General features: G+C 35.8%; 1 protein-coding gene across 5 annotated transcripts in view; it reads right to left on the reverse strand.

The window, feature by feature from the left end:
* The window catches only part of GABRG2 (gamma-aminobutyric acid type A receptor subunit gamma2), a 108,704-nt gene extending 93,417 nt beyond the window's left edge, over window positions 1–15,287 (reverse strand). For 3 of the 5 annotated variants that reach the window (XM_044916865.1, XM_044916864.1, XM_044916863.1), the window contains exon 1: window positions 15,152–15,258. In XM_044916865.1, the coding sequence (XP_044772800.1) occupies window positions 15,152–15,258 (107 nt within the window). Of the gene's footprint in view, window positions 1–15,151 lie in introns of all 5 variants that reach the window. The other 2 variants (XM_021698037.2, XM_021698030.1) reach the window with 2 other exon arrangements.
* Window positions 15,288–21,628: the final 6,341 nt, after the last annotated feature.

Consider the following 21,628-nt stretch of genomic DNA (forward strand, 5'->3'; position numbering starts at 1 on the left):
CTAAGCGTCTGCCTTCAGCTCAGGTCATGATCCCAGGGTCCTGGGACTAAGTCCTATATCGGGCTCCCTGCTCAGCGGGAGGCCTGCTTCTCCCTCTCCCACTCCCCCTGCTTGTGTTCCCTCTATCGCTGTCTCTCTCTCTCTGTCAAATAAATAAATCTTTAAAAAAAAAAAAAAGGGATACTGAATTACAAGAATTTATGTGTGTTAAAATTCATACAACTGCCCACCAATAAATGTCAATTTTATTCTACGTTAAAAATAAAACAAAAAGCTATTATGCTGTAAACTTAAATCACTGAACTTTTGAAAATATTCTTTGATATAAGATTTTTGTAAAATTTCCTGATACTAAAGTATGAGGTAATTGAGCCCAAACATTTAAAAATCTCCTGGTGGGGGGGTGCGCCTGGGTGGCTCAGTTGTTGAGCATCTGCCTTTGGCTCAGGTCATGATCTCGTGGTCCTGGGATCAAGCCCTGCATCGAGCTCCCTACTGGACAGAGAATCTACTTCACCCTCTCCCTCTGGCCCTTCCACCTGCTTATGTGCTCATGCTCTGTCAAATGAATGAAATCTTTAAAAAAATAAATATAAATCAATCAATCAATCAATCAATCAAACTCTCCTGGGGAGAAAGGAATTTTATTACTGAAATGGTATTGTGGTTTCCTTTTAAATTGCTACATAGATGTTTGGATCTCTTTCAGCCTTTTAGATGGAATATTACCTTCATGGCTTCGTTGTTCACAGATTAAGTTCAACATATTTTATGGATAGGAAAGAAGTATACTTTTGTTAATGTTCTCTGAGAATCCCTTAAAATGTAAAACTCAGTCATCCAAATAACTGCTCCTAAATCATATTAATTTGTAAGTAAGAGACTATCTTTGCCATTTCTTAGATACAAAGTACTTATCTTTATAAAAACATATCTGTTTAAACACATTAGTTAAATATAATGCAATAATTTCATAACAATGCCATAAAATAATTACTACGCTTCAAATAACTGAAATAATAGAATGATTCTTGATCCCACTAAGATTTTATAGCAAAATGTAGAATACTATGTATAACTCTAAGGAAGCTTAAAGTAAAAAATTTAGTTAATTGTAAGCAATTGAGAATTGGCAGGTAAATTTTAACCCTCACCATTCCCCAAATCATAGAGGCACATGTCTTAAGAAAAAAATTGATATTATATGAGGCATTTCTCCTGACACAAACCCCGTATCTGGAATACAATTCAAATTCTTCACTAAGGCTGCAAGGCCATGTAACAGGAAGCAGCTTTCTGCCTCCCAAATCCTATATCCTGACTTTTGATCCTTGGACACTGCCCAACCATCTGGGCCTTTTTTTAGTTCCTAAATCACACCAAGTTCTTTCTCCATTCAGGGCCGTTGCACCTGCTGTTACCTATGATGAGAACAGCCTTCCCTTGAATGTTTTCATGGCTGAATTTTTTTAATATTCATATAAACTCAACTTCCTACCCATTAGTCAGAAAGGCCTCTCCTGACCATTCTACCTAAAAGTAACTCTTTTCTTCTCTCCATCACACAACACTTTTAATTATTTCTTCAACTTTTACCTCTATTTGAAGTTTGTTTACTGTTTGTCCCTAGACTGCAAGCTCTAAGAGGATTAAGAAGATAGAAGTTTTTCTCACTGTTTTATCTCCAACCCCCACAGTGCCAAACAAGTGTTAGGAATGCAACAAATATTTAATTATGGCAGGAGACAAGGAGGAAGAAGTTTGTCCACTTTGCATTTATTTTCATTCCACATTTAACATAGCACTTTAAAGTTCAACAAGAGTTGAATGACATCCCACATTAGCCTATTTCAAGGAGAAAATGGACAGAATCACATGGATCTATGAGTTTAAAAAACGATTGATTGTGAAATGTATATCTGGTTACACAATTTCCTTAAATCAGAGGCAATAAGTGAAACAAATCAATAAAAAATAGAACACTGTCTATAAGTAAATTTATAAAAATATGATTATAATATATAACATAGTATGGTGTTTTGCTTTTAAAAGCACATCTTTATTCTAGAAAATACTTCCACAAGAGCAACGACTAGGTTTGCCTCATCCAATGCTTTACAGCTTCCAGCATAGTTCCAGGAACAGAGTGGCTAGGAACTAAACAAAACATGATTCCCAAAATAAATAAGAATTAAGGGCACTATTCAGATCACCTAAATCAGAGTATGTAACCACTATGTCCAAACTTCTGCTTTATGTGCATTTTTCTGATAAACTTCATTGATACTTAAACATTTACTAAGCATCTGCTTAGGGAATTACATGGAGTCTGAAGTCCAAGAGAATAAGATTAATGAAAAAATCTCTCCCTCCTTATGTGATTCTCTAAAAAGTTCATTTTGATATACTCATTCATCAGAGAAATTGAGCTGCATATGGAAATGGTAGCAGATCTACAAAAAGGAGCTCCCATTATGGACCTTGGAAACACTGCTAATGGCCTGTTGACCACAAGGGTACTTGAAAAATCACATGTTTCAAGGAGTATTTGATGCCAACATAGCTCTGGTTTTGTGGCACTGAGTTGAATTTTTTGCTGTTTATTTTATTATATAAAAGATTTTGGTGAAGTGACGTGGTGTGACTGGGAAGTTTTGTTTTATTTTTCCCTTTCAGTAGGGTTTTATTACTGAATATTTTTTTATGCTTTCAAATATAATAATTAGCTTAGTTAAATACCATTCACTATGCTCCTTTTTAGTCATGAAATAGAAAAGATTTATAACAAAAATATCTCTCAATCCTAAAACATCTCTCTGATGAAAATTCTGTATTAAAGAATTTCAAAAGAATTTGAAAATTTTCAAAAGAAAATGGAAAAGAGGTAAGAAGCTCTGAAAGTAGTACCTCTAAAGGAGGTAGGAAAATGAAACCAGCATTTGAAGGAATCTAATAAAATACAGTGTGACAGTTAAGTTGGGTCCAATGAAGGATCAGGAGCTAACACTGGAGAGGTTGTCAGGGATCAGATCATGAAGGACCATATTGGGTAATCAAATGCCCAGTTTGCCTGGGAAAGTTCCAATTGGCACCTGTGATCCTGACACAATTATTAATAATTATGCCCTCTTTCACTATAAAAATGTCTCCATTTTGCATAACAAATATATGGTATATTACCTACAAGTCTAGTTAAGAGAATTGGATTTTATGGTAGAAGGTGTGTTATTGCAAATATTTAATATGGCAATAAAACAACCATATTTGTATTGTAAGAAGTCATTCCTAAGTAAAACTACATTTATTTGCAGATAACAATATTGTATTATAAAAAATCATAAGGGATCTATTAGAATTACCAGAATAAGTTCTAGAACAAATACCACAGGATATAAAATCAATATACAAAATAAATTGCTTTTCTATATAATAGTAATAAACATTTGGTAAACAATTTAAAAGTATATAATTTGAAATAAGACACAAAATACTTAATAAACTTAAGAAACATGTACAAAATGCCTACACTGAAATAGGACAATAAAATAGTGAGAAAAATTTAAGACAAGCTAAACATATGGAAAGATAAACCATGTCCATGGATTGGAAGACTCAACATTGTCAAAATGTCAATAATTTCTAATTTGATCTATATGTTCAATACCATTTCAATAGAGACACAGCAGGACATTTTTGTTTTGCTTGTTTTTGTAGAAGTTGACAAATTTACTAAAAATACGTAAGGATATTAAAAGATGCAAAATAGACAAATCAGGTCCTACAAAAGAAGAACACCTAGGTTGTGTTTCATATTCATTGCCTGGTTTCAAGATTTACTATAAGGCTACAATGATCAAAGTCACATAGTACTGACATACAAATAATCTAGTAGATCAATGGAATGGAATATAGATTTCAGAAATAGACCTAGACATATATGAACTTGACAAAGTTCAAAGGAATATCAATAATAAAAGAAAAATCTCCTCAAAAAATGGGGCTGAAGCAATTGGACAAATGTAGGGGGTAATAAATCTCATTCTCTAACATATTAAATGAAAATAATAAAACATTGAGAAGGATATTAGAGCTAAAAGAGAAAACTGTAAATATAAAGTCTCTAGATAAAATATGAAAATATTTTTGCAAATTTGGAGGAGGCAAATATCCTAGGACAGAAAAAACACTAACCATAATGGAAACAATGACAAATTGTACTTTAAACATTTTGCTCACCTAAATAAATTAGTAAATAATAAGTGTACCTGGGTGGCTCAGTCAGTTGAGTGTCGGACTCTTGATTTCAGCTCAGGTCATGATTTCGAGCCCCATGTCAGGCTCTGTGCTCAGTGGGGAGTCTGCTTGAGATTCTCTCCCTCCCCTCTCCTTCTGCCCCTCCCCCCCAAGTAAATAAATAAATCTTTAAAAAAATAGTAAATAATAAACCCAAAGACAGGAAAAAAATTTTCCTATATCTGACAAAGGGTTTTTATATAAAATCATAAAGTACTTCTACAAATCAATAATAAAATCAATCAAAACAAAAAACCTGAGGGGCACCTGGGTGGTTCAGTTGGTTAAATGTCCCACTCTTGATTTCAGCTCAGGTCATGATGTCAGGGTTGTGAGATCGAGCCCCACATTGGCTATGCGCTAGACATGGAGGCTGCTTAAGATTCTCTCTCCCTCTCACTCTGCACCCCCCCCCACAACCTGTTTGCACGCAAGAGCACTCTCTCTCTCTCTCTCTCTCTCAGAAAAAAACCAACGCAACAAAAACACCAAAAAACCTGAATAGGTACAATTTTACTCCCACTGTAATGGTTTAAATCCAAAAGACTTTAGTTACCCGTCTCTGCAGTGTCTCCAGTGATTCTATCTTTCTGGTACTCACACATTCACATATACCTTTCCCACTATGTATCAGGATTGTTCCTTGTTACTAATGCCACATGGCATTAGTGATGGTACATAATTATAAGATTTTATTACAAAAGTCTGTGGCTTCTATCTCGAATGTGCTCTCTCTCTCTCTCCCTCTCTTTAGATCTCTTTCTTTTCACTCCACCTCTCCAACACCATGGAGAGACCACCAGTGAAGGAAGTGGAAAGTCCTGCCAGTATAGTAGTGAGCTTGAGAATGGCTTATCTAGCACCTTCAGAGAACTGGAACCCTGTTCAACAAATTGATTACAACCTCATGAGAGGTCCTAAACCAAAATCATCCCGCTAAGTCACTTCTGGATTCCTGATTCTCAGGAGCCTTGTGAGGTAAGACATGGCTTGCCTTTGGGGGGGGGGGTTGGTTTTGGGGGGGGTTGTTATTTTTTAATGTTTTGGATAACTGCTTATATAAAAATAGATAACTAATGCAAAGGCAGATAATACCAACTAATGCAAAGGCAGATAATGTCTTAAGTTGTAAGGATGTGCAGCAACTTGAACTGTCACACATTAGAAAACTGTTCTGATAATTGCTTATAATATAAAAATAAATTCTAGGGCGCCTGGGTGGCTCAGTTTGTTAAGCGACTGCCTTCGGCTCCGGTCATGATCCTGGAGTCCTGGGATCAAGTCCCGCATCGGGCTCCCTGCTCAGCAGGCAGTCTGCTTCTCCCTCTGACCCTCCCCCTTCTCATACTCTATCTCATTCTCTCTCTCAAATAAATAAATAAAATCTTTAAAAAATAAAAATAAATAAAAAATAAAAATAAATTCTATGTCCCAGTAATTCCACCAAGAAAAATGAGAAAGGGTCCAATGAAACACTTATACAGTAATGTTTGTGCCAGCTTTGTCCAAACTGCCTCTAATTGTATACATCAAGAGGAGAATGGGTAAACATGTTATAATTCATACCATGGGATTCCTAAAAATAAAAAGGAACTCATGATATATGCAACATTATTATGTGTCAAAAACATTATGTTTAGCAAAAGAAACTAGACACAAAATGTTGGTTTCATCAATATAAAGTTCTAGAATAGAAAAAAAAATAGTCTGTTGTGAGAAAAATCACAAGCGAGACTATCAGGAGAAGGGAGGAAAGGGAGAGTAGAGAGGTAGTTAATTGAAAAGGAATGTAAGAAAACCTGCAGATGTGGCTGAACTAATATATATTGAAAACGTGTGTGTGTGTGTGTGCGTATGCATATGTATATAGGAGCAGTGATTATACTACTGCATACATTTGAAAAAATTTCATCTAACTGTACACCTAAATTCTGAACAGTTTACTACATCTCAGTTATATAATTAAGAAAATATTTGATAGGAGAAATAACTCTCTGCTGTGTAGTAAATTAATAAGACAGCAAAACTGGCATCAGAAAGTACTTTAGGTGACTGATTTAGTAACCTAGGTGACAGATGATGTTGAGTTTAATTCCATGATCAGACCTATTAGGCACAAAGAAAAATGAAGTTAGTCATGACCCTGAATAGCAAAATATCAGCTTGGATTGCCTCCTTCCTCATTACTCTCCAGATTCGACCCATTGCTTCCATTTCAAATCTAATATAGATGTTGCCATCAAGAGTAACAACATGGGTTTGCTCTGAATAATAGGTTGAGTAATTTTGCTCAGAAACTCAAAGACAGTGGTTTCACACTATCTCTGGGAAAAGATCCTTATTTGCATATCATTAGAGAAACTTCTTCAAGAAGTTCCATGTGTCAGCATTTATTTTCTTATTATACTGGGATCTAATCTACATATGTTAGAAATATTAAGTTTACAAAAATGATCTAAAATGAATGACTGGTCTAGGCATTCTACAAACTTAGGGACCTTTCCCCTATTTTATCTTACACAACTTAAGGTAGGGGACTGAAGAATTAGAGAATTCTTATTAAGAAACCCTCTCCTCGGGGCGCCTGGGTGGCTCAGTCATGAAGCGTCTGCCTTAGGCTCAGGTCATGATCCCAGGGTCCTGGGATCGAGCCCCGCATTGGGCTCCCTGCTCCGCGGGAAGCCTGCTTCTCCCTCTCTCACTCCTCCTGCTTGTGTTCCCTCTCTCGCTGTGTCTCTCTCTGTCAAATAAATAAATAAATAAAAATCTTAAAGAAAGAAAGAAAGAAAAAGAAAGAAAAAGAAAGAAAGAAAGAAACCCTCTCCTGCACTCTCCCAAAATTTCGATTTAACAGAGGTGGAGAAGATACTTCTGCTTCTACGAATATCCCCAGGAAATAATGACCCTGTAGTAGTAACAAAAACAATGACAACATATAAGGGATGATTACCATGTGTCAAGCCCTTACCATGTATCATATCAATTACTACTCAAACTTATGAAGAATTATTATCTTCCTTGTCTTTATATGAAGAGACTAAGGCTATATGAAAGTAACTGAGGGCCAGCAAGTAATGGTAGGGATAGAAATTTAAATTCTGGTCAAGTGTGGCTCCATAGCTTACATTCTTTAAGGACCACACTATACTTTAGGACCTGTTTGCTTTTTTGTTGTTAGCAGCTATATATACCGAACTTAGAGTGAGATACTGTTGGGAAAATAAAAAGGGTTTTCTTTCTTCCTTTTTTTTTTTTAAGATTTTATTTATTTATTTCAGAGAGAGAGAGACAGCAGGAGAGAGAGAGGGTACACAAGCAGGGGGAGAAGGAGAGGGAGAAGCAGGCTTCCCGCTGAGCAGGGAGCCCAATGCGGAGCTCGATCCCAGGACCCTGGGATCATGACCTGAGCCTAAGGCAGATGCTGAGCCACCCAGGCACCCGTCTTTCTTCCTTTTTTAAAATAAGACAAATTACAGGGAAAATAAAATGCAATTTTCATTATTTAATTAAAAAATAATTATTAAGCATTTTTAGAGGCAAAGCACTTCTCTAAAAGCCTGGGTTATATAAGTAGACAAAACAGTGTCTTTGCTTTCATCAATCCTGGCTTCTACTGAGGGTAACAGAAAATAAAAAGTAAAAATAATAAACCAGTAAGCAACATTGTATAAAATTATCTACTTAATTACCGAAGGCTCAAAGTATAAGGAAGCATAAAACATAGATGAGAATAAGTGGAATTGTGAGTAGAAGGCTGAATGTTGTTTGCAATATTACACTGAATGATCAGTATAATTGGGAAGGTAATATTTGAGTAGGTGAATTAGCCAATGGATATCTGGGAGAAATACAATGCATAGGGAACAGAATATTAAATATACTTTCCCTGTTGTTATCATAACCAATGTCTCAGAACAGGGAAAATATAAGTAAGGAGTGTTAGACTCTCATTTAGTACGAATATGGAAGGCTGCCAAAAAGAGGCAGAACTTTCTAGAGAAGGCTAAAAACCAGTCATGGGTTCCTTTTCCTTCACCCACCTTGTAGCCACATAATAGAAGTTTAAGGATTCAATGAGAGAGGCATTCTTGTATAAGAAGTTTATTGGCCTATGAGTAGAAAGAGCTGTGCAATTTCATATTCCCTCCTCCCATGGAGATATTTGCACCACCTCTAGCTCAAGGCAATTAAAAAAGGAAGTCAAGAAATCCACTCATAGATGTCTACTGTGATGGAAAACTAACAAAGGCAAATGCTATCTTTACCCCAAATAGAAAACTTGCATACCTGCTTGTTAGTGCTCTATGAACACAAAGTGGATAGAGAACTCTTAGGTAAATATGCCCTGTATTCTCTATAATCTGAGCAGTCCAAAGGACTACTGTAGCCTGATTCTTTCCTGAAAAAGTCTAAAGGTAATAGGCTGGTTTGAATAACCCGAATAGTGAATCTGAGTGGGAAAGACCTTCACTTCCAGAATCTGACAGGCAGTTTTGCTAAGTCCATCCCTCAGTCCATTCATTCTTCTTTCCTTCCTTCCCTCCTCTCCTAAGCTAAATGGATGTCAAAAAATAGTCATGTTGGAAACATCTTTTAAAAACTGTCTATTTGGTGAGGTAATGCTAGCAGAAAATCAGGGTGAATGTATTTTGGAGTGGAGCTGAAGGTGTATCATCTGACATCAGCCATCATATAGCATAACTCATGTCAGGGAATAGTGCAATGCTGGAGGTACCCAAAAGTGGAAAGGAGAAAGAGGGTTATCTTCATGGAACCCATCCAACACCCCCATGAAAGAATAACTCAGCATCTAGGTATCTGTCACCCAGATAACACAATTTAAGATCTTACTGCTCCTTTAATTATCTTCTTTCCCTCCACTCCAATTTCACAAAAAAGTCAAGAGCAACATACTAAGAGAGAAGGAAAGGCCTAACAAAAAAGTGAAGAAGTAGTGTCAGACTAAAGAAATCTTAGGTTAAGCCTGATAAGAGAATAGAAGAAAAAAACAAAACTCAATGGGAGATTGAAAGATGAATTTAGATGAGAATTTAATACCTAAAAATGAGATTATTCTAAACTTTGAAATGATTAGAAAATTTATGGGATTTACCTTAGATATTGTCCAGGTATGGGGAAAAGAGATTCAACAGATAAGATTTGAAGAGAAATATAATTTTTAGACTATACCTACCTAAGTGCAGCGTGTTCAATAAATCCGTTATTGGGAAATACAGGCAGACTTTAAGTATCATCTAATAGAAGACATGAAATTAAAGATCTACAAAAATCCTTAGAAAAAATGAAAGATATAAAGTAACTTCAATATGTTTTTTTAAAGATTTCATTTATTTTAGAGACTGAGCGCGTGTACACGTGCGCGTGCGCGCGCGCGCACACACACACACACACACACACACACACACACAAGTGCTGGGGGGTGGGAGTGGAGTGGTGTGGCACAGAGGAGGAGGAAATGGACAGGCAGACTCTGCACTGAGCGTGCCCAAACTGGAGCTCGATCTCACGATCCTGAAATAATGACCTGAAACAAAATCGAGAGTCTGAGGCTTAACTGACTGAGCCACCCAGGCACTGCAATCTGCAATATGTAAATATTTACAGTTGACATTTTAATCACCTCAATCATACAAGCAACTGCTTAACTTTGGCATGCAATAATATTAAAGTGCATAAGCTTTAATTTTAAAGGAATATGAAGTTACAACTAGAAATTGGGGCTTCATTTTCTTCTGAGAATATTTGCATGCACATTCTTATTCTCTGTTTAGTCTCATGAGTTTGATAAGGAAGATAGTATAATAGCTGTAGGAAATGAAATATGGAGAAATTAAGGCACTAGTTCAAGTCTTCTTGAATATTAGTTGTAAAGCAGGATTAAAACTCCCCTAGTCATATTCCTAGGGCAATAATCCAAACTACACAAGTATAACCAGCCCTCTTCTTTCCAAAGGTAAGAAAATACTTGGATTGTTTTGCGATATAAAAGCCCTCTCCAGTTGACTTTACTGGGAGGGTTATTTGCTATTCATTTCTCCCATATTCTAGAGAATAAATATCCTTTAAAAGAAAATAAAAAGCTTTCTTTAAGTTACACATTAGTGGCTTAGAGTAAAAATAAAATTTAACTCCCAATCATATTAATCCCTATAGTATTATGATAAGAATGCAGAATATGGTAATAATTCTATATCATTATAAAAATCATTGTATAACTCTATAGATAAAGTGCCATGTAAACGCTAAATAAGTAGCACTGATATTATACTCTCCACCCATTAATAAGGAAAACCATATGAATACCAAATAACATAATAGTGGGGAAAACAAGAATGCTTTTTAAGCAAAGATCCTTTATAATAATTGAAACCCTGCCATGAACTCAAGTTTGGTTGTAGAACCAAAGTCTATGTAGTGAGACAAAAATATATACCTGTTCCCCTTCAACCACAATGTATGTCATTCCAGCAAAGCCTACCTGTATTTAAACTGTGAAAATTCTGTCTTGGAATGGCTAGGAAATTGTGACAGTGACAAGAAGCCATAGCCCTACTACCATATTTACAACAAAGATAAAATCTTCAAAGTTAGTCTTAATTTCAATTTGAAAAATTATTGACATGGAAGCAAATTTTCAAGTGTGTAGAACAGAGACCTTGATCATTAAATATTCTGTAATCCAATTATTTTGAGAAGATTATTCTAAATGAAGTCTAAGCTATCAGAGAGACATTGATGTAACTATTTAAATTAAAAGCCAATTCTTAAATTCCTGCCTACAATCTAAATGTTTTGTCTGGAGTGGTGAGCAGCTGGATTCTGAGAAATACTGGGTGATAATATTTCTTTTCTTTTTTTTTTCCCCCCAGGTAGATGTTTGCCTCAGGGTAGATTATTTGAAATGTTCTATCAACAACTTAGCGATTAAGTATGCTGAGGAAATTTTTTTTTCTAGATAAAACCAATTGGAGCATTTGGAAAGATAGCACAGAGTAAGGTTGTATGTAGAGAATAATTGTTAACTAACAGGGTTAGAAGGAAGAACCACAATGTCCCCTCTACATGAAGGATCATAGCCTGCTTAAAGTTAAAAACTATGAAAACATTGATTATGGGATAAAAAAAACACAGAACTTTAGCAGCTCACAAGAAAAGTCTCCTGAAGCATTTCTGTTCAGGCAACAGCTAAGAACAGAAAATATTTATGAATCTTTAACTCAATTTTCTTTTTTAAAATTCAGTTGCTAGCACTTCAAAGTAAGGGTCACACTGAGGATCAAAAAGTCAATCAAATTCATCTCTACTCTCCTTGAAAAAAAAATTCTGTTATAAAAATCTTATTTTATTCCAATAGAAAAATATATTTACTTTTTTTTTTTTAAGATTTTTTTTTTATTCAATTGAGACACAGAGATAGAGAGAGAGAGGGGGAGCATGAGAAGGAGAAGAGGCAGAGGGAGAGGGAGAAGAAGCAGGCTCCCCATTGAGCCAGGAGCCCGACTTGGGGCTCCATCCCAGGACCCTGGGATCATGACCTGAGCCGAAGGCAGATGCTTAACCATCTGAGCCACCCAGGCACCCCAAAATATATTTACTTTTAACACTTAATTCCTATTTATTCTAAAATTTTTCTTGTTGTATCTCTATTTCTTCTTGTTAGTGTATTTTTACTCTGAGATGGAAAATAGTTACATTGAAAGAGTTTATAGATTGTGAAATTTGTTTTAAAACCTATATGTATGAGTAGTTGTACATGGAATGTATGTAGTTTGTGAATATAATTACACACATTCATACATATATGCATATTTTATTTTTCAGCCCATGTTTCCTCACACATGATTTGCATTTATTAAAATCCTTTATAGGTATTCCTTATCCTTTGTGGTTTGTATAATATGCCCAATGACTTCCAAATAAGAAATTCTATATGTGAAATTGACTCATTATGCTCAGTTGAATAGTGAAGTAGCAATAATCAAAGCACTTGTAAATATTAAATACGGTGATAAACTTTTGGAAATCAGCAAAGTAAATACCACTTTTCTTCAATGTGTGGTCTAGGGTACTTGTTGAAAATGAATATTCCTGAGTTTCATCCCAGACATAATGATTCAGAATCTTTCAGTGTATGGTTCAGGAATCTCCATTTAAGCAAGTTTTCTAGGTGTTTCTTTCAATAGCACTATATACAAGATGCAGGAAAGTTTATATAACTTTGAGGTTCAGAAATTAATATTTCACACATAAGAGATATTAGCTATTAACATCCTCACCTCAATGCTTTATATCCTTCCTTGTTTTACTTTTGTATAAACACAATATAATAAATTTAATCAATTTAATAAAGGAGAAAAACTTACTCTTTGCAGTTCTGGAAATGAAAAAGTCAATGAAATGTTTGTTTTTTTAATTCCCCTTCAACTTTCTAAGTGCTTCTACTGCCACTATTTACTCAAAAAGCCTCTTTTAAATTGGCTTCCAGGGTCCCACACTTTCCCAGATGATTTTTGTCCTTCTTTAGAACCAGCTTTAGAAATCAAAGCTTCTATTTCCATCCAGCCCTATTCAGCCACTCAAATGGCTTTTTTTTTTTTATGGGATTGCAGCAAACTAAAACTCTGATCACATTCTCTGCACTAAACTGCAATGACTCCATTCCCTCTCATTACTGAGAAAATGTGAAAATCCTATTGGAGAGTTTACATGACACACAGTTCCCTTTTTCAGGGCTATTTACAAAGCTCATCTAGGCTATTATGCAAAGAATTAAAAATTAAAATGTATCACTAAGTTTTACTTTTTACATAATATTGGAAAAGTCAGAGCTATGGCAATAAAAAGACATCTTAAACATACCATTATGAATAATAATAAAATTACATTTTTTCATTAAAACAAGACCATTGGAGATAATAATAATGTATTCATCTATTTTGTTAAAAAACTATTTACTAAGATAGACATGAGTAGGAAGGAAAGACCTATTTCCCTGTCTTGTCTAAATTTCAATCCACAGGTTTCATAAATGCTAAGAATATGAGAATGATTTTCTATCCATAGCAACTATCAACTCTCTAACTTCTGAAACAAATTAAGAGCTACATATAACACTAAACAAAAAAATCTATGTGCAAATTTTAGATAGAAAAAATGTTTTTCCAGGATTCCACTCAAATGTAATGCACATGAAACATTTCCAGTAAAAGACTGTCTCCACTTTTGAGAAAGCTATTTAATCTCATGCTCTTAATGAAAAACATTCTATTTTAAAGTAAAGGAGAAAGGTATGAAAAGTGCTGAAATAATTAAGCAGACCCTGTCTGCTTAGAAACTCCAAAAAAAAAAAAAAAAAAAAAAGCTTTCACACCTTGTTTTCCCTGGATCTCTTCTTAATCAGAAATCTGCATCTCCCATTACCTACCCTAGAGAATGGAGGACCAGAGAAGTTAACTAGAAATTTTTTAATAATAGTTTAAACCCTATCCCTTTTATCGCCTTTTGTTACAAATACTACATAAGAATGTCAACTCCCATGAAAACCTTAGGGCAATGGCTTGATTTTTTCTATAGCTAGTTTTTTCTCTTCTTTTTTTCTTTTTTTTTGGGGGGGGGAAGGGGTATGAGAGTAATTCTTATAGAGTTTATTTTAAAATGACAGTATAGAAGAAAGCATGAAATGTAAATAGTGAACCTCTAACTTGCCTTTGGTCCTGGCTGGACATCCTGAGGGAATGTATATGTGTGGTGCCAGGGGCTGTTTGGGTGTGTAGATAAATAATGACCTATAAGTGGAGGAATATTCACTGATACTTTTGGTGCAATGAAGTTCAAGAAAATTTAGGAGCAAAACACTTCAGAGCACACACTGGCTCAGGGTTTTGGGGAATTCATCTCCCCCCTTCCCATCGTTTCCATATAGTTCAGCAAGGCTTTAAGGCATCAATGCATAACTTGACAATTTTGGCTTAACATTCACCTGGTTCAGCTTATTTTTTTCAACATTGCAGCAAGACCAAGTCTTTTCTAGTCATATATCCTCTATGCTTTCATCAACTACATTCTCCATCCCATGCCCCCTCCCATCTTCAAGGAGGGGGTAGAGAAATCAGAACAGGGCTCCCAGAGGTCATTAGTGCTCCTTGGCTCCTTTGGCCTTCTGTCTGTACTATACGATGTCCTGTATAGAATTAGATTTCCCTATGGGGTTAGATAAACCTCTTTCCTTTTGGCCCTAACTGGGACTGCTGTCCCTGGTGCTGAACCATGTTTGCCCATCAGGCAATCTCCTGCCAGGTCAATGGGGCTGAATAGAAAATCTGGCTGACTGATTTTAAGAATGCCCAGGTGCAGAGCAAGCAATACTTTGGTGTACAGGAACAGAACCCCTCCATCCCCATACACACACACACACACACACACACACACACACACACCTCCTGGGTCTTCTCCAGGATCCCATTTGCAGTTATCTCCTCCAGACCCCCACCCAAAACGCCTCCAACATGGCCTCAAATGCCGGCTTGTATCAGCACAGCCCACCTCGACATCAGATTGCAGTATTATCAAAATGCTACTCCCCAAACACAAAGTCTTTATGACGTTAGCTTTTCTACTCTAAAACAAAACAAATAAAATCCAATAAATTAATAAATAAAGGAAAGTGACCTTCCTTTTTCATCCCTCTATTTTCTACCCTATATTTTCACATTTCCCTAAATTATAACCCCATATCCTAGAACAGTGTTTAAAATCTGGGTGGTCTCCCTAGTTCCACATCCCCACCCCCTCCCCCACCCCTCTGGAACAAAACAACGCTGAAAACAACACATCTTACCCGGGGTAGAGCGATAGCAGGAGCAGAATCCACACCGTCATTTTCTGTGAAAATACAGGAGTCGAGTAGTCTGAGCTTCCTGTGCTCCATATATTTGTCGAACTCATCGCTTTTTTTTCCTCCTCTGCCTCTAATCTCTTGGTTGCAGAAGAATCCCTCCCCTTTGTATTATTATTATGCTTATGATCTGATGGTGGCTCCCCCCACCTGCCTCTAGTAGGTCCCGTCACTGGGGAACTGTATTGCCACCAGCTTTGGGAATTAATATTCAGGGGGCAGAAATAAGATCAGCACAAACGCTTGCAGATACCATCAAAGCGTCAGCTCTGGGAGCGGCTTCCAAGTCTAGGGGAATAATGTATTTGAGGCAGGGGGAGGGTACAGAGACGCACACCGATACAAATAAGGGAGAAAGATGCGCGCACACTCTACACATACTCATGCCCCTCACACTCACACATACTCCCCCAGGTCCATCATTTTAGGTCTGTTTATTTGTTTGCTCTGTTTTGATTTTTTTTTTTTCCTTTTAGCATGCGAAGGCTGGGATAGGGTTGTGTGTGTGTGTTTAAAAGAAATTTTAAAAAGATCAAAGAGTCTCTGTGCGATTAACTATCACGCAGATTAACTATGAGATCAAAGTGGAAGAGATGCTCGCTGCTGCAGCACGAATTAACACATGCGTGGTGTCTTCCCAGCGCCTTTAAACTCCTTACTGCACACACAAGCATGGAAGGACTGACTTTCATGCGGACAAGAGATGCCTTAACAAGCCAGTAAACTGTATCACCAATGACAGAAGGTTTGTCTCATCAGATCTGCCAAGAATCCTTATTAAAATCATGCAGTCTTAGAAATCATGGTTACACTGTAGCAGGAGGAGGGGCAGACAGTGGGGGAGGAATGGCTGTTTCTCTGTAACATCCTGTAGGGAAACAGATTTGGTGAATTTTCAATTTGAATGAAGGGAGAAAACATGGATAGAATTAAAAGACATGAAAAAATTCCATGCTCCCCCGGATTCACTCCTCCCTTTTCTGTTCCCCATCCCCAGTGAAAATATAAAGACACAAACTACTTGAAGGTTGAAGAATATAACTGCATTGACACAGCTGCTTGCATAGAGAATACAGACCACAAAATAGAGGCTGCTTTTTGAAGAGACTTGGACAAAGGGGGAAGGTTGAGAGGACATTTAACAATATAAGGAGATTTCTATTTGCTGTGTGGGGATTGACTTTTTTCGTTCTGCTTGGTGACAATCCTGAAAATTTGTGGGGTGGATGAGTCGTGTTAGCATGCTTCCTTCTTGCTTGGAATGTTACCATGGATACTGATACATGGGAGATATCCCTCTGTGCCATCCTAGTTCATCTGCCACAGAGGAAACCCCATTTACTCATCATCATAAAGAAGAAAGTGAAAGAGTGTTTCAAGTTTTCTGTAGAGTCCAGACCACAGCAAAGATGTACATGGAGAAATACAGGTAAAGAGGACAAATCAGACCCCCTGCTGGTATATAGCAGGGATTCATTTCAAAACCTGCGCCTTTTCTATAGGAGGAAAGTCTTCCAGGTAGGGAACTTGAGTATGGAGTCCAGGAGGCCTACGAATAGAACATGAAACGAGTAGGTCCACACTCCATCCTCAACCCTAAAAACTGTCCAAGGACAGAAGAATTACTAGCAGCTCCTGCCAATGACAGAAGTTGAGGAGACTCTTGACAATGAAGCACAAAAGGCCTAAAAGACACACCTGGAATCCTTTAGAGGATTCCACACCTTTAGAAATCTGCCTTACTTTATGTCATTTGAACAAAAGCCAATCAAAACAACACTATTCACAGGCAGCAATTGACTTCTTTCTACTGTGATTAAAATAGAGGGAGAACAAATGTAAATCCCTCTCTTTGTAATTCTCTTGTTCCTTGCTGCGCTGTGAGGAACTTTGGCCCTCCTCATATTTACATTTATTTACAAAAAGATGCTGGGTTGTTAATAGCTGTATTTTTGTTTTTAGTGAAGATATTATATCGTATTTTTGTAAGCCAAGGCCCAATGCCTACCAAAACCAAGCCAGGGAGATAAATGAAAGAAAAGGGCTGTTTCTGAATCAGTAAAGTGGTGGAAACCATACACACTTGATGAGTAACTACACCCCATCGGAATGGAGTTGCCACTGCCCCCTTCCAGTTAGAGCTGCCAGAGGATATGGGAATAAAATTATGAGAAATCCTAATTTTTAAAACACAAAGGAGGACACACCAAACACAGGCAGGCCATTAGGTTACGAATATTGTTTCATACCACGTAAAGAGTTCATGTGACAATTCTGTCTTCTACCATACAGAAAATTTCCAATTTTGCAACATAAGTTTTTTCCCCCAAGTTTAGTAACAAGCATATTAACCTGAAAGAGCGAATGCTATCACATTCACAAAGTAGTAATTCATATACTGATCCCTTATCCATCTCACAATGATCTCCATAAATTCTAATCCATTTTAATAACGGACTACCTCTCAGCATATTAAGAGAATCCATAGAGAAATTTTACTTTTTATAGTATTTGGGTACAATTTTACCTGCACTATTCCTGGTTAGACTTCAGTTTGCCTCTGTGGACCTTTCCTATCTAGTGTGTGCTCTGAAGAATATTATTTTAATGTATTTTTTAAGATTTTGCAATACATATTGAATTCATTGGTAATTGCAAGACACCTTATCCACTAATTTCTTTTTTTTCTATTTTTTAAAAAAATTTAAATCTTTTAATTACCTTTTAGTTACATACTTAAGAAAGTATGTTTATAATGCATATTTAAATAACCATTATGTGATAAGTAGGATGCTTATATTTTCACAGTAAATTATATATGTATTCAGACATATATTTATATTAAAATTTAAAAATTAATGTAAAACAGAAAGGAAAAACTACCACCTGCATCCTGTCATCCAAGCAAGCCATTCTCAAAATGCTGGAGTTTTACAGTTTTTTTCTGAATAAAGTTTTATTTTTATTTTTAATTTGACATATTTTATTATTACTATTATTATATTATTACTATGCTCAAAAGTGAATTATGAGGTCAAAAGTTGGACCAGTTTGGTTGTTGATACCAAATCTCTTATCATTTGGAGAAATAAAACATATTACTTAGGTTCTAGTTCTGATAATGATGAAATTGGCTAGCCATCCTGCATATAATAATTTTAAGTGGTAGACAAAATATAAAATAAACAATTGTGTAAAGTACTAGAAAGCTACCCCAAACAAGCAGAAAGTGTTGAACATTTGGCCACAGAAAGATGAAACTGAATTGGAGGAGATCTAAGGTTATGTGGCTTTTCCACTGAGGGCAGTTAAAGGATGACCAATTTTTCCCTATTTGCCATGAACTTGCCTGGTGTTAGCATGGGAAGTCCCACATTCCAGGAAAACCCTCCATTCCAGAGGGACTGGATGGCTAGAATCCAAACGCAGCAATTTACTGGTTTGAGATTTAAAAGGAGGGTGTGGGGCTGCCAGAGCCTCTCAAACTGAGGGCAGAAATCACAGAAAAACAGCAACAACAAAGGGAGGTAAGACTCCAAATCTGTATGCAAATTTCCCTTAGATGTTTGTTTTTGGGTGAAAGGGGGAAAAGATGCCAAGAAGCCTGGAGAAAAGCAAAAACTTAAAGACTGGAAAAGCTGAACCAGTATTTCAGCTTCCAATCACTGCAGGGGACACCGAGTTTGGAGTCTGAATCCACCAAGTTAGAGGATCATAATAAATACTTCACACTTTCCTTAAAAACCCTAGAAGTACCAAAACCCTTCCTATTCTAGGACTAAGTATTTGCTCTAAACTAAGGACAAAACTGAAACTAACCTGAAAACAGTATAAACTAATCCTGCACCAGATGAAGGTCATTCGCTAATAACTTAACTCCTAATAAAACAAAAATCAACATTCTTTAGAGGATTTTTAAAAATCAGAATGTCAAAATATATAAATTGTGTGGATACATGGTAAAATTCTTTGATACATGGCAAAAAAAAAAAAGTAAGACACACAAAGCACAGGATAATAGGACACATATTTTTAAAATATAGCATTCAATATAAACCAACAAAACCTGAGATGCAATTAGCAAATAAGGGATATTCAGTCAACTCTTTTAAATAGTTCAGTGACTTAAAGGAAAACATGGTTATGATGTTTATGTGGTCAATGAGTATAGAGACTCTCAGCAAAGAAATGGAAACTTTTTTTTTCTTTAAGATTTTATTTATTTATTTGACAGAGACAGAGATAGCGAGAGCAGGAACACAAGACCCGGGAGTGGGAGAGGGAGAGCAGACTTCCTGCCGAGGAGGGAACCCGATGTGGGACTCGATCCCAGGACCCTGGGATCATGACCTGAGCCGAAGGCAGACGCTTAATGACTGAGCCACCCAGGTGCCCGAAATGGAAACTTTTTAAAAATGGAAAATTCTAGAACTGAAATTTATAATGACTGCAAGGAAAGTTTATGTATGAGTTTTAATAACAGATTGGCAAATGCAGGATAGCAGAAGAAATAATCAGTAGACTTGAAGATAAATCAATAAAAATTATCTAACATAAAAATCATAGAAAAGTGTTGAAAAAAATTTAAAAGTGCTACTAAAAACCTGTGTGACAATATCAAGCCTAATAAAGTTGTGTAGAAGGAGAAGAAAGAGAGAATAAAGCAAAAACATATTTAAAGTAATAATGGCCAAAAAATTTCCCACAATTGGTGAAAAATATTACATTAGATCCAAGAAGCTCAGTGGACCCCAATCAGGGTAAACATAATGAAAACTACTCCTGGGAACTTTTTAGTCACACATCTAAAAATTAAAGATTAAATGAAAACTTTAAAAATATTCAGAGAACAATGAAACACATTAATTGCTAGAGACTAGCAATGCAATGATGGTTGACTGATCAAAACAATCAGGGCCAGGAAACAGTGGGTGACATCTTTAAAGTGCTGAAAGAAAATGCATACATCGAATTCTATATCTAGTAAATGGATCCTTCAAAATTGAAAAAAAAGAAAAAGACATTTTCAAATAAATGAAGGCTGAGAGAATTTGTCACCAGCAGAGCTGAGATAGAAATAATAAATTGTTCAGGCTGAGGGAAAGTGATACCATATGGAAATCCAGATCTATACAGATGGAGAACATCGAAGATGGTTAATATTTGAAGAAAAAAAAACACATATTTTATTGTATTTCCTTTAAAAGAGATCTGACTTTTAAATGCAAATATTGTAACAGCTCATTTGGAGTTTATAACACATACGTGCATAGTAGCACAAGTATCCCAGAGCTGGGGTTAAGTAAATTATACTGTTCCAAGTTTCTTCTATTTCATGAAGTGACATAATAGCAACTGTAAATAGACTTTGATAAATTAAAAATGAATATGGCAATCCTTAAAGCACCACTGGAAATAATATAGAAAGGTATAGCTAAAAATCATTAGAGAAATTAAAACCAAATACTAAAAAATAATAAATGAAAAGGCAGAAAATGACAGAATGGGGAGAAAACAATGAGACAAGGAGAATACAAATAGCAAAATGCTGGCTGAAAATTGATATAAATAAAAGGATTATGAGAAGAGATAAAGCACTCTTCTTATAATGCAAAAGGATTGGTTCATCAAGAGGACATAAGTATTATAAAATTTTACATACCTGATAATACAGCTTAAAATGAAATGAAGCAAAAACTCACAGTAGAAATAGATATATCCCACACAGTTGGCAATAGTAAGTCTTCTGACTTCTCATTTACAGAACACTTTACTCAATAATTGCAGAGTAAATTAGCAAATGTACATACTTTTCAACTGTTCATAAAATAACCCTCAATAAATTTCAAATTTTGAAAGCTTACAGTGTATATTCTCTTACTACAACAGAATTCAGTTTGAAATCAATGATAGGTAGAAAAGTTCCAAAAATTTTGAAAATTGAACAGTATAGTTCTAACTAATTCATAGATCAAAGAGGAAACCACAGTTGCCTCAAAACAAATGAAAACACAACATCTCAAAATTTGTTTTGTGGAGCTAAAGCAGGACTTGGAGGAAAATTTTTAACTGTTAAAATATAGAAAAGAAGAAAAATTAAAATCAATTAACTAAGCTTCTGGCTTTAGAAGCTAGAAAAAGAATAAATTAATGAGTTCTACATATACATATCCATTTGATTTTCAAAAAAGTGAGGCATCTCAAAGGGGACAGCTTAATACTTTAAGAGTGATGTTGGAATAGATGGATAAATTTTATTTTATTATTATTATTTTCTAAGTAGGCTCCACACTCAATGTGGGGCTTGAACTCATGACCCTGAAATTAAGAGTCACATGCTCTACTGAGTCAGCCAGGCACCCCCAAAGTAGGCATTTAAAAAAAATAATAACCTTTGTTTTTTATTCCATCATACAGGCA

This window comes from Neomonachus schauinslandi, chromosome 7 (assembly GCF_002201575.2).
Source record: "Neomonachus schauinslandi chromosome 7, ASM220157v2, whole genome shotgun sequence".
Lineage (NCBI taxonomy): Eukaryota > Metazoa > Chordata > Mammalia > Carnivora > Phocidae > Neomonachus > Neomonachus schauinslandi.